General features: G+C 47.7%; 1 protein-coding gene across 1 annotated transcript in view; it reads left to right on the forward strand.

Annotated features, from left to right (window-relative positions):
* Positions 1-12,821, forward strand: part of LOC102461266 (integral membrane protein DGCR2/IDD-like) — a 196,408-nt gene that overhangs the window by 93,265 nt on the left and 90,322 nt on the right. Inside the window, exon 6 of the mRNA XM_075915986.1 lies at positions 9,995-10,205. Coding sequence (XP_075772101.1) covers positions 9,995-10,205 — 211 coding nt within the window. The remainder of the gene's footprint in view (positions 1-9,994; positions 10,206-12,821) is intronic.

Raw genomic sequence — 12,821 nt, forward strand, 5'->3', positions numbered from 1 at the left:
TTCTCACAGATAAAAGGATGCCAACAGCCACTTTTTGGGGGGGTTAGATCTAGTTCAGAACATGTGATGGTGACTTTATACAGAATATATTTTCTGTAGACTGAGGAATTTCAATGCCTGTCCCCTTACCCACTCATGAAAGTGGTAGTGAAATTTTTCAACTCTTCTTCCTTTGTTCTGATCAGTCTTTATTTTCTATAGTATTGCTGTAAACAGATGCTGTGTCAGAAGCAGACAGTTAACAAAAAGTGAAAAATTATAATTAACATTTCAATGAGGGGGAGGGATAGCTCAGTGGTTTGAGCACTGGCCTGCTAAACCCATGGGTGTGAATTCAGTCCTTGAGGGGGACCTGGGGCAAATCTATCAGGGATGGTACTTGGTCCTGCTGTGAGGGTAAGGGGCTGGACTTGATGACCTCTCAAGGTCCCTTCTAGTTGTATTAGATGGTATATCTCATTATATTATTATGAGGAGAAAGAAAAGTAAACAGTTTTTTAAATATATATACAAATTTGTTATGGATTGATGGGCCTAACTAGTTTTGGTAAACTGTTGATTTTTTTGAAATTATGTAAACAAATTGATTTCTAACAAATTCGTATGCAAGTAGTTCTGGTGACTGTCACATAATATGCTATGTGCTGTACTATTTGTTTTTACACCACTCACTTCACTGTGGTAGCACTCTGTCTCTGAAACGTTATTGTGACAAATAGTTAAGGTATCCCTATCTTGTAAAATAAAAAAGGGCTTGAGAGCTGTAGTTCAAGAAGTGTTGACTGTGTTAACTCACTGGGGCTACGTCTAGACTACAAGCCTCTTTCAAAAGAGCGTCTAGACTACAACCAGTACTTTCGAAAAAGCAAGCTGCTTTTTCGAAGAGAGCACCCAGGCAGTCTGGATACTCTCTTTAGAAAAAGCACAGTTTGCATTACATAGTGCCTTTTTTCGAAAGAGCACTTTCGAAAAAAGGCGTTCTTCCTCGTAAAACGAGGTTTTCTGCAGTCGAAAAAACTGCCGCGTTCTTTCGATTTACTTTCGAAAGAATGCGGCAGCAGTCTAGATGCAGGGGAAGTTTTTTTTTTCGAAAAAGGCCACTTTTTAAAAAAAACAAACCTGTAGTCTAGACACACCCTGGATAAAACTTTTCCTCTCTTTCTTGCAAGCAGGCTGTTGATCATGCACTTCTTAAAAATCAATCAGGCAGCAGAGGGGTACTGAGCTTTGAAGATCTAAACATGATTTATCAGGTCATGGATTCAGTTATGTTATACTGCCTGGCTGCGTCTAGACTGGCAAGTTTTTCTGCAAAAGCAGCTGCTTTTGCGGAAAAACTTGCCAGCTGTCTACACTTGCCGCTTGAATTTCCGCAAGAACACTGACTATCTCATGTAAGATTGTCAGTGTTCTTGCGGAAATACTATGCTGCTCCCGTTCAGGCAAAAGTCCTCTTGCGCAAATGCTTTTGCGCAAGAGGGCCAGTGTAGACAACACGGTATTGTTTTGTGCAAAAAAGCCCCGATTGCGAAAATGGCGATCGGGGCTTTCTTACGCAAAACTGCATCTAGATTGGTACGGACGCTTTTCCGCAAAAAGTGCTTTTGTGGAAAAGCGTCCGTGCCAATCTAGACGCTCTTTTCCGCAAATGCTTTTAACGGAAAAACTTTTCTGTTAAAAGCATTTGCGGAAAATCACGCCAGTCTAGACGTAGCCCATATGAATGCTTCAGCAAGAGTTGAATAATTAGTGATATTTTGTGCCCTGGCAAGTGTTGTAGAATTAATGTTGCCTTGCTTCCAGTCCATATCAAATGCAACAGCTAAGATGACTTTTACTCCTGTTAACTCTGTGCTATCTCGAAGTGTCTCCACTGAATGCTCATTCACTCTAGCAGTGCCAGCGTTGAATGTCCATTGTGGAAAACACAGACCAAACGTTTCCATGCTTTCTTTTACACTTCCACTCACCTGTAAATTGTTCCCCCCCGCGCCCCCCCCCCCCGAGCTAATCCATAAGTTCTTCTTCAAGTGATGTCCCCGTGGGTGCTCCGCTGTTGGTGTCGGGTTGTCCTGGCGCCGCAGATCAGAGTCTTCACTAGCAGTAGTCAGCTGGACCATGCACGTGCGGTGAGCGCCTCGTGCTGTTCGTGCCCTTCTGCTCACGCGCATGGTAGCAACTATTTAGGGCCCATGGATTTGTGTATGTTTAGCTTTTCTAAATAGTTACTAACCTGTTCTTTCCCCACCAAGGGCTGTCCACCTCCTTCCCATACTGCATTGCCTAGTGCACTAGTCTGGGAGCTGACTTTGTCTGTGAAGACAGAGGCAAAGAAAGCATTGAGTACTTCAGCTTTTCACATATCATCTGTCACTAGGGGTATGTCTACACTACAATGTTAGTTCGAACTAACGGACGTTAGTTCGAACTAACATTCATAGGCGCTACACTAGCGCTCCGCTAGTTCGAATTTAAATCGAACTATCGGAGCGCTTAGTTTGAACTAGGAAAACCTCATTTTACGAGGATTAAGCCTAGTTCGAACTTACTAGTTCGAATTAAGGGCTGTGTAGCCCCTTAATTCGAACTAGTGGTAGGCTAGTCCTCCCCAGGTTTCCCTGGTGGCCACTCTGGCCAACACCAGGGAAACTCTACTGCCCCCCTCCCGGCCCCGGACCCCTTAAAGGGGCACGGGCTGGCTACGGTACCCGTGCCAGGTGCAAGCCTGCCAGCACCCAGCCAGCAGACCCTGCACCTGGCACGGCACAGAGCCGCCCACCCCCTCTTCCCGGGACCAGGCTGGCGGCTCCTGGGAGCTTGCCCGGGACCGCAAGAGGTGGGCACCTTCCTGGGCTAGTGCAGACATCGTGGACCTCGTCCACGATCTCCGCACTAGGCACAGGAAAGTGCCTAGGCACTAGGCCAGGAGAGCTGCCAGCCTGGCCACCCAGGAGCAGGTGTGCATGAAAATCAAGGGGGTCCACTGAGACCCCCGACCCTGAGCCCTGAGCTTACAATGGCCGTCCTGGGTCAGACCAAAGGTCCATCTAGCCCAGTAGCCTGTCTGCTGACAGCGGCCAACCCTAGGGACCCTGGAGGGGATGGACCGAAGACAGTGACCAAGCCATTTGTCTCGTGCCATCCCTCTCCAGCCTTCCACAAACTTGGGGCAGGGACACCACTCCTACCCCCTGGCTAATACCACTCCATGGACCCAACCTCCATCACTTTATCTCACTTCTCTTTAAACTCTGTTCTAGTTCTAGCCTTCACAGCCTCCTGCAGGAAGGAGTTCCACAGGTTGACTCTTTGCTTTGTGAAGAACAACTTACTCTTACTAGTTTGAAGCTTGCTACCCATTCCTTTCCTTTGGTGTCCTCTAGTCCTTCTTTATGGGAACTCATGAAGAACTTTTCTGTATGCACCCTCTCCACCTAACCCCTGCTCTATCCTGTCCCCGCTCCATCTCCTCTTTTCTAAGCTGAACAGTCCCAGTCTCTGTAGCCTCTCTTCATCTGGGACCTGTTCCCAACCCCTGATCATGTTAGTTGCCCTCCCCTCTTCCAGCCTTTCTCTTCCCCTCTCCCACCTCCTTTTCCCAGTCTCCCCCAGTTTTGTTCAATAAAGACAGAGTCAATGTTGGAAGAAACGTTATCTTTATTTTGTACATCAGGAAGGGGGGCTAGGGAAGGGTAAGTGGAAGGAGGTGAGGGAGGAATGGGGTACGAGCCCCCGATGGGGAGGACGGGGCTGGCTCTGCGGGCTTCTGGGGGTGGAAGCTCTCCTGCAGCCCCTCAATTGCCCCCTCTCCCCAGATGGCAGCCTGCGGCAAGTGCAGCCGGGCTGATGGCCGAGTGCTGTGATGTGCCCAGTGTGGGTACTCCAGGCAATCAAAGCCAGGACTGCTTTGCAAGCGGGGCACCTGAGAACTGTCTGTCCGGGGTGGGGGTCGGGTCCCTTTAAGCGCAGCCCTCGGCTAGCCTGAGACAGCAGCTCCATGCTCTAAGTCCTCCTCTGATGCCCTGCCGGCACTGCTTCCAGCCAGCCTTAAGCCCTGTTCAGGGTCCACTCAATGTGGACATGCTAGTTCGAATTAGCAAAACGCTAATTCGAACTAGTTTTTAGTTCTAGACGCGTTAGTTCGAATTAGCTTAGTTTGAATTAACTAATTCGAACTAAGTTAGTTCGAACTAACTCTGTAGTGTAGACATACCCTAGGTTACCTCCCTCATCCAATAAGGGCCCCACACCCTCTTATTGCTAACATCCCTGTAGAAACCTTTCTTGTTACCCTTCACGTCCGTTTCCAGCTACAATTCCAGTTGCGCTTTTGCCTTCCTGGTAACTCCCCTACATTCTGGGCATTGTAGACATGGATACTACTATGACCACACCCCTCTACAATGGATCCATAATATGAAGGACACAAACCCAAGAATCCTACGATGGTACCTGCGCCTGCAGCTGTACCGATTCACGGTGACACACTGTCCGGGCATGGCCTATCTGAATGCAGATTGCCTCTCGCGAATCCCCAAACTCAAAACAGGGGAAGTGGCGAGTATAATGGAAAACTTGAGGGGGAAGGTGTGTGACGGGGCGGGGGCACCCCGCACTTGGAAAAGCCCCAGACCCCGCCGCGGGGACCAAGCGGTGGGTCTGGAGGGCGCCGGGGAGGCAGAGAGGCCGTCAGGGCCGAGTGGAGGGGGGAGTGAATATGGGGTGAGCGAGGCTGGGGATGAGCGGCCGGAGATGCATGGGGATGATGTCACCGGCCGTGCCACGGGGATGACGTCTGAGGGAGCTCCCGGGGTGCTCCCAGGGGTTTGTGATGTCCCCGGTCCCTTCGGCTGGTGATTTAAAAGTGGGTATGGGACAGGAGGGGAGAGGAGGAGGCAGAGGCAAGAGCAGCAAGGAGGACGTGGCGCTGGAGGTCAGGCAGAGCGAGCCAGGAAGGGGCGAGGCAAGTGGTGAGTCCTACCCACTGCCAAGTGGGGACTAGCGCCAGGGGTGGTGGAAAGAAGTGGCCCAGGGCAGGGCCGTGGAACCCGTGAGCGGGTGGGTTTAGGGGCTACTGCCCCATCCGCTGAGCCCCATCTGCTCCATTGGATGGCGCATTACCATTACCGACAACCCACATAACCTAGGCACTATTCACCTTGCTGTCTCAGGTCTCTTTCCAGACACAGGTCCACTGTTTCCTCTACGCCCTCACATAGACACCATATCGTATCAGCACCTCGGACCTCCCTCCTGCGCCTCAACAATCCAAGCCTGAGGAGGGGCAACTATCGGAACAGGAAGAGCAACAGTCCTCTTTGTCCCTAGATTCCAGGCTACACATCACCCACGGATGACCTGAAACAATTTCAGGATTTGTTTAAATGAGTGGCCACTAGTCAGGAGGTCCAGTTAACGGAGGTGCAAGAAAAGCAGCACCGCCTCCTCAAAAACCTGCAACCCTCACAACGGGTCAAAATTGCACTCCCCATAGATGAGGCCATTATGGAGGCTGCCGATGAAATTTGGCAGACCCCAGCCTCTGTGCCGCCAACTAACAAGCATGCAGATAAGTACTTTGTGCCTGCCAAGGGCATGGATTTGTTGTTTTCCCACCCCCAACCTAATTCCCTGGTTGTGGATGCCGCCCAACAGAAGTCCAAGCTACCTCAGTATAAGAACGTGGCTGCGGCCAAGGAAAGCAAGCGAATTGGACCTCTTTGGTAGGAAGGCTTATTCTTCCTTGACCCTCCTGCTCCACATTGCTAAGTACGCAGCCCTTTTGGCAAACCGTGACTTGGACAACTACACTAGGCTCACTACCCTCATGGAGCACCTACCGAATTCGAAAAGACCAATCCTCAAGTCCATCTTTCACAGGGGTTATGCCTCTGCAAGAACTGCCCTCCAGATCACACTCGATGTTGCCAACATGGCATAACCTCCATAGTTATGTGGAGATCTTCGTGGTTGCAATCCACTGGGGTCCTTCATGAGCTGCAAAATCAAGTAGAGAACCTTCCATGTGATAAACAAAAACTATTTCCTGAGAAGACCGACATCCTTCTCTCAAGTAAGGACTTGAGAACAACCCTTCGTACCTTGGGTATGTGCACGCCCCCATATCACCGTAGGCGGTACACGCCCTACCAGAGGCACCGCGACTTCTCATATTCGAGATACCAGCAACGGGGGTTAGATCAATCCCAAATGAGACAGTGACCCCAGAGAAGGCGTCCTCAACATAACTGTAACGTCACCAGCATTCAAATAAGCAGCAGGTTTCCCTTATTGGTCGAGAGCTTACAGAACCTCCCCACGACACACCTGCACGATCCCAGGGTTCCCACTTTTCACTACCGTTTGAGACTCGTCATCATCATTGGGCCACCATTACATCCAATCGCTGGGTTCTCAAGATCGTAGCATCGGGTTACACCATCCCGTTCACAACACTACTGCCCTCCTCCCTGTCACTCTTCAGGGACCCCTCTCACGAAGGCCTACTAAAAGAGGAGGTCCATCGACTCCTCTCTATCGGAGCAGTAGAGAGTGAGTACCGGACGAGTTCAGAGGGAAGGGCTTCTACTTTCACTACTTTCTCATGCAGAAAAGAATGGGGGGTTGGAGGTCGATTCTAGACCTTCAAAGACTGAATCGATACTTTCAGAAACAGTGATTCAAAATGGTGACCCTGGCATCGATAATCCCAGTGCTAGACAAAGGGGATTGGTTTGCAGACCTAGACCTGCAGGATGCTTATTTCCACATCACTATCCACCCGGCTCACAGGCAGTTCCTCTGCTTCATAGTTGGACCAGAACACTACCAGTATCGCGTGCTGCCCTTCGGCCTCTTCTGCACCCAGGGTGTTCTCAAAGACATTTGCGGTAGTCACGTCGACAAGGATTATAATCTTTCTTTACCTCAACGACTACCTGATAAAAGGGCCATCTGCTGTGGACACGCACTGCATGATACTGACAACCAGACAAACGCTCGAGTCACTTGGGCTTATCAACGACCAAAAATCTACTCTCCAACCCACACAGGCCCTAGAATTTATAGGAGCCTGATTGGACTCTACCATGGCAGAGGCCCACCCAAAGGTTTCAAGCAATCCAGGATTGCAGTTACCCTGAGTCCCACAGTAATGATGCTTACCTGCTTCCAGCTCATGGGCCATATGGTGGCCACAACATACGTAGTCAACCATGTACAACTGCACATTCACTGCCCCCAGCGCTGGCTGGCATCTGTCTATACCCATTCAAAGCACCATATACACAGGCAAGTCTCGCCTACTACCATGGTCATAGCTTCCCTCAAGTGGTGGACTGAGCTGCGCAATCTTCTCACAAGAGTCCCATTCCACTGGGACCAACCATCCGTCCACATTACCACAGATGCCTCCCTCGTTGGATGGGGCGCCCACATGGGCAATATGTCTGCATGGGGCGATGGACAACACGAGAGGCGAACTTCCATATAAACTGCTTGGAGCTTAGAGCTGTCTTCAACTCATGCAAACACTTCATCACGCACATCCAAGGTACCACCGTCAGAATACTTACCAACAACATGGCGACGATAAATTGCCAAGGTGGCACCCGTTCCTGCTCCCTGTGCGCCAAGGCAGAGCGTCTTTGGATATGGTGCATCTGCAACAGAATCACCCTAGTAGCTTCCTACTTACCTGGGATCAACAATGTGACTGCAGACTCTCTAAGCAGACATTTTGTGCCAGATTGCAAATGGGTGCACCATCACCCAGGTGCTTCAACCTATCTTCCATCAATAGGGCTCTCCATTAATAGAGCTCTTCGCCTCCCACGAGAATGCGAAGTGCCGACGCTATTGTTCCAGGGCTGGGATCGAACCAGGATCCCTAGGGGATGCCTTTCTCCTCAAGTGGAAGGGCCCCCTTCTATATGCCTTCCTCCAACTCTGCTCATACCCAGGGTCCTAGAAAAGATCAACAGGGACAGGGCAACAGTAATTCTCATAGCCCCTTTCTGGGCACGACAAACATGGTTTCCTTATCTCTTTCAGATGTTTCCTCAACCACCCTATCCCCTCCCCAAACACCACAACCTGCTACCCCAAAACAGGTCCCTGCTTCATCCTCAGCCACAGGTTCTGCGCCTGACGGCCTGGCCCCTCGTTGGTTCCACGAATCTGAAATGTTCTGTTCAAGCCAAGTAAAAGAGGTGGTCATGCATAGCAGGAAGTATACCACACGTTCTCCTTACCTTCAGAAATGACAGTTTCGTCTCCTGGTGCGCTAATAAATGCCTCAATCCATACATAGTGCCCTTACACAAAATTCTAGAGTATATCCTCCTCTTACTGCACTCGGGATTAGCCCTTGCTTTGCTAAAAGTCCATTCAGCAGCGGTCGCCACTTTCTGTCAAGCGATAGATGGTTTCTCAGTGTTTGCACACCCCACAACCAAAAGATTGATCAAAGGGCTCTGCAACCTTCACCCGCTGCACAGAACACCACCTCCAGTGTGGAACCTAGAAATGGTGCTGGACACCCTTACCCATCCTCTTTTTGAACCATTAGCTACCTCCCCACTCTCAATAATGACGATCAAGGTGGTTTTTCTACTCGCTATTACTTCCGTCCATAGAGTCGGCGAGCTTGCGGCCCTTGTGGCGGTACCACCACATACGACCTTTAATAAGGACAATGTTGTACTGTACCCTCACCCTTCCTTCATCTCCAGAGTATGTTCCGACTTCAACATCAACGAACCAATCGTCCTCCCATCCTTCTATCCTAAGCCGCATGCATCCCAACGGGAGGCTGCTCTTCATTCCCTTGACGTGAGTAGAGCACTCGCCTTTTACGTAGACAGTACTCGACCTTTCTGCAAGTCAGAACACCCGCTAGTTTCCCTAGTGGACCGATACAAGATGAACCACTTTTATCTCAACGCATCTCCAGACTCATAGTTTAGTGCATTATGAAGTGTTATGCCATTGGAAATAAACCACTTCCGGGAACACCTAGAGCTCATTCCACGAGGGCTGTAGTGACATCCACAGCTTTTCTCCGAGGGGTTCCCCTCTGAGACATCTGCCGTGCGGCCACATGGTCTGCCAATTATACTTTTATGAGGCATTATGCAGTCTCCCAGCACTTACCCAACAATACCGTGCAGTAGCCTCAGCAGTACTCTCAACAGTTATTAAACCATGACTCCGAGACCTGCCTTCCTTGTGTTCTCGGGCACTGCTACAAAGTCACCAACAGTGGAGCACCCACGGGGACATCACTCAAAGAAGAGAAGGATGTTACTCACCTGGTGCAGTAACAACAGTTCTTCAAGCTGTATGTCCCTGTGAGAGCTCCACTACCTGCCCTCCTCCCCGCTTTGGAGTCTTTGGTCTTTAACTGTGTCTTTCAGGTACTCGGGTGGACATGTGGAACTGGCAGGAGCCGGAACACGTGCGTGAGTAGAAGGGTGCGAACGGCACAAGGTGCCCACCCCGCATGTGCGGTCCGGCCTACTACTGCTATTGAAAACTCCGATCTGCGGTGCCAGGACGACCCAACAGCGGAGCACTCACGGGGACACACATCTCGAACTGTCGTTACTGCACCAGGTGAGTAATTTCCTCATCTTTATATCCTACTTAAAGACCTCCTTCTGCTGTGAAGTCTACATGAAATGTAATTGGTTATTAATGGTTGTGTTTAATGACAATAGGGGAACATGGATACTGTTTTCCTTTTTTAAACAAAAGAAGGAAACACCTTTTGGAAGCATCAAGTTGTGCATATTGCTAACTTGTGTTGTAACTACATGGTCACATTCTCTTCCTCCTGCTACCCCTTTCTTTCCCTCTATTTTTATTACACTTCTTGCTGCTTATTTCAGATTGATTGTAATACTCATTTCTTTAACTAGTGGGTAAGTGTTGTCTAAAGTCAAGATCCTAATTTTGGGGGATGGTTTTCCCTTCTATTTTCCATGTTTCCTAGGAAAGTGCCCAACAGGATGGCATCACTATGAAGGCACAGCCAGTTGCTACAGGGTGTATTTAAATGGGGAGAACTACTGGGACGCTGTGCAGACATGTCAGAGAGTGAATGGATCACTACCCACTTTTACCACAGATCAGGAGCTCGGGTTCATCCTGTCACAGGAGTGGGACATAGAAGAAAAAGCCTTTGGAAGGAAGGATCAACGTAGGTGAGTCGGAAGGAAAAATAACCATTCCATATCAAGTCAAAATTATTTCTACATGAATTAACTGCTAATGTTGTGCAAGCCAGTTTGGTTTGCTTAAAATTGAATGATAAAATTTTTTCAATTAAGTAACTGCTAGAGCATTCTGACTGCTAAGCTACTGCCAATTGCCATTAGTTTTATATTTTAGCCAGAATCAGTGATTAAACTGCAAACTTCATATGATTGCTTGCAATCAAATAACTTTTCAGTCTCAGTGTCTTTGCATCTATGAAAAGAAAACAGAACTGTAGCAAGAATGAAGTATTTTAGTGTGGCATGCTTTATGCTGAAGTTTTTCACTGGAGTACTGGAAGAGTTCTATCGTTTCTTTAAACTTTTAAACTGATCAAGTTTATCTGCTATAAATGGTGGCAGAGATGCTAGCTTGAGATTGGGCCTTACATTCCTTTCTGAGACATGTCTCTGGATATTTGCTCTAGTTTAGTTTGAGAGGAAGAGGATTTTCTCTCAAGTAGAAAAGCTAAGAAAACAACTCTACCCCAAAATAGAATTGCTATTATTTTATCCAGGATCTTTAATCCGTTATCTGTTGGCTGTCCTCTCACCAGTACTATTAATCTTTTGTTGCTATTGTTATTTCTAGTTCTAATTCAGCATCAGACAGGAAATGCATTTGATAGATATTTTAAGAACATGCACTGCAATAAGTTGTGTTTGCAGTATTTCTGTATAGGGATGTTAAATTTAGTTTAATCAACTAATCGACTAGAATCAAATGAAATAAAAATATTAAGTGAATCAACATGTTCAATAGAATCGCTATGGATAGAAATTCCATGCTCCAATAATAAGAAATTAGCAGTAGGGATATATTACCGACCACCTGACCAGGACAGCGATACTGACATTGAAATGCTGAGGGAGATTAGAGAGGCTACCAAAATAAAGAACTCTATAATAATGGGGGATTTTAATTACCCCCATATTGGCTAGGTACATGTCACCTCAGGAAGAGAAGCAGAGATAAAATTTCTCAGTGGCTTAAATGAGGACTGCTTCTCGGAGCAGCTGGTGCAGGAACCCACAAGGGGAGAGTCAATTCTCGATTTAGTCCTGAGTGGAGCGCAGGATCAGGTCCAGGAAATAACCGTTACAGGACCACTTGGGAATAGTGACCATAATATAATAACATTCAACATTCCTGTGGTGGGAAGAACACCTCAGCAGTCCAGCACCCTGGCATTTAATTTCAAAAAGGGGAATTATACAAAAATGAGGAGGTTAGTTAAACAGAAATTAAAAGGCACAGTGACTAGAGCCAAATCCCTGAAAGCTGCATGGAAACTTTTTAAAGACACCATAATAGAGGCCCAACTTAAATGTATACCCCAAATTAAAAAACATAGCAAGAGACTCAAATCATGAGTGGTGTGGAGAGGGCCGATAAAAGTTATGTATTAGTTCCCTAAATAGAAGAACTAGAGGACACCAAATGAAATTAATGGGTAGCAGGTTTAAAACTAATAAAAGAAAGTTCTTCTTCACACAGCGTGTAGTCAACCTGTGGAACTCCTTGCCAGAGGAGGCTGTGAAGGCTAGGACTATAATAGAGTTTAAAGAGAAGCTAGATAATTTCATGGAGGTTAGGTCCATAAAAGGCTATTAGCCAGGTGATAAAATGGTGTCCTTGGCCTTTGTTTGTCAGAGGCTGGAGAGGGATGGCAGGAGACAAATTGCTTGATCATTGTCTTCGGTCCACCCCCTCTGGGGCACCTGGTGCTGGCCACTGTCAGCAGACGGACCTTTGGTCTGACCCAGTACGGCTGTTCTTATGTTCTTATGACTAGTCAATGGATTTTTTTCCATCGACGAGTCAATAAGTGGAGGATCTGTAGCAGTGTTAGCTCCCAGCTTGGGAGCTAACCCCGCTGCTCTGCCTTTTAAGTGTATTAAGAGCCTGTTGGCTCTTAATACATTTAAAAAGCTAAAGCGCAGCGGCGGTGGGGGGTGGGGGGGAGAGAGCCAGCATGAGACAGGAATTAGCTGTCCTGGCTCACGCCAGGTCCCCCCTGCTGCGCTTTAGCTTTTTAAATGTATTAAGAGCCAGTAGGCAGAAGCGCACCGCTGAGACGGTGCTGGGGGGAACTGGCTTTTAAGCGGGTTCCCCCCAGCAGCAGCTCCTGCTTCCCCCCCTTGCTGCCTCTGATAGAGGCAGTGGGCGGGGGGGGGGGGAAGCGAAGCGACTAGTCGAGGGACTAGTTGACTATCTGATAAGCTTTTGCTTATTGGATAATTGACTAGTTGCTTACATCCCTACTTCTGTATAATGTGGCTTCAAAACAGTTCAGTGCTATCGTAGCAACAAAATGAATTCAATACTTAAAAGTCTCAGGGGTAGCTGTGTTTAAAGCTCAATATTTGTCTTTTTTTTTTTTTTTTTTTTTTTACAAATCACAACATATCACATCGATAAAATAATTAATAGTGATATCTGTGTAATAGCAACAATCCCTTTTTAAAAAGAAGCTACTGTGGTTGAATATATTCCAAAAATATGGACTTGGAATATAACAATGCAGAGCATCAAAATATTTTAAGTCAATTTAAAAGTGAAAA

This window comes from Pelodiscus sinensis, unplaced genomic scaffold, assembly GCF_049634645.1.
Source record: "Pelodiscus sinensis isolate JC-2024 unplaced genomic scaffold, ASM4963464v1 ctg57, whole genome shotgun sequence".
NCBI classification, from domain to species: domain Eukaryota; kingdom Metazoa; phylum Chordata; order Testudines; family Trionychidae; genus Pelodiscus; species Pelodiscus sinensis.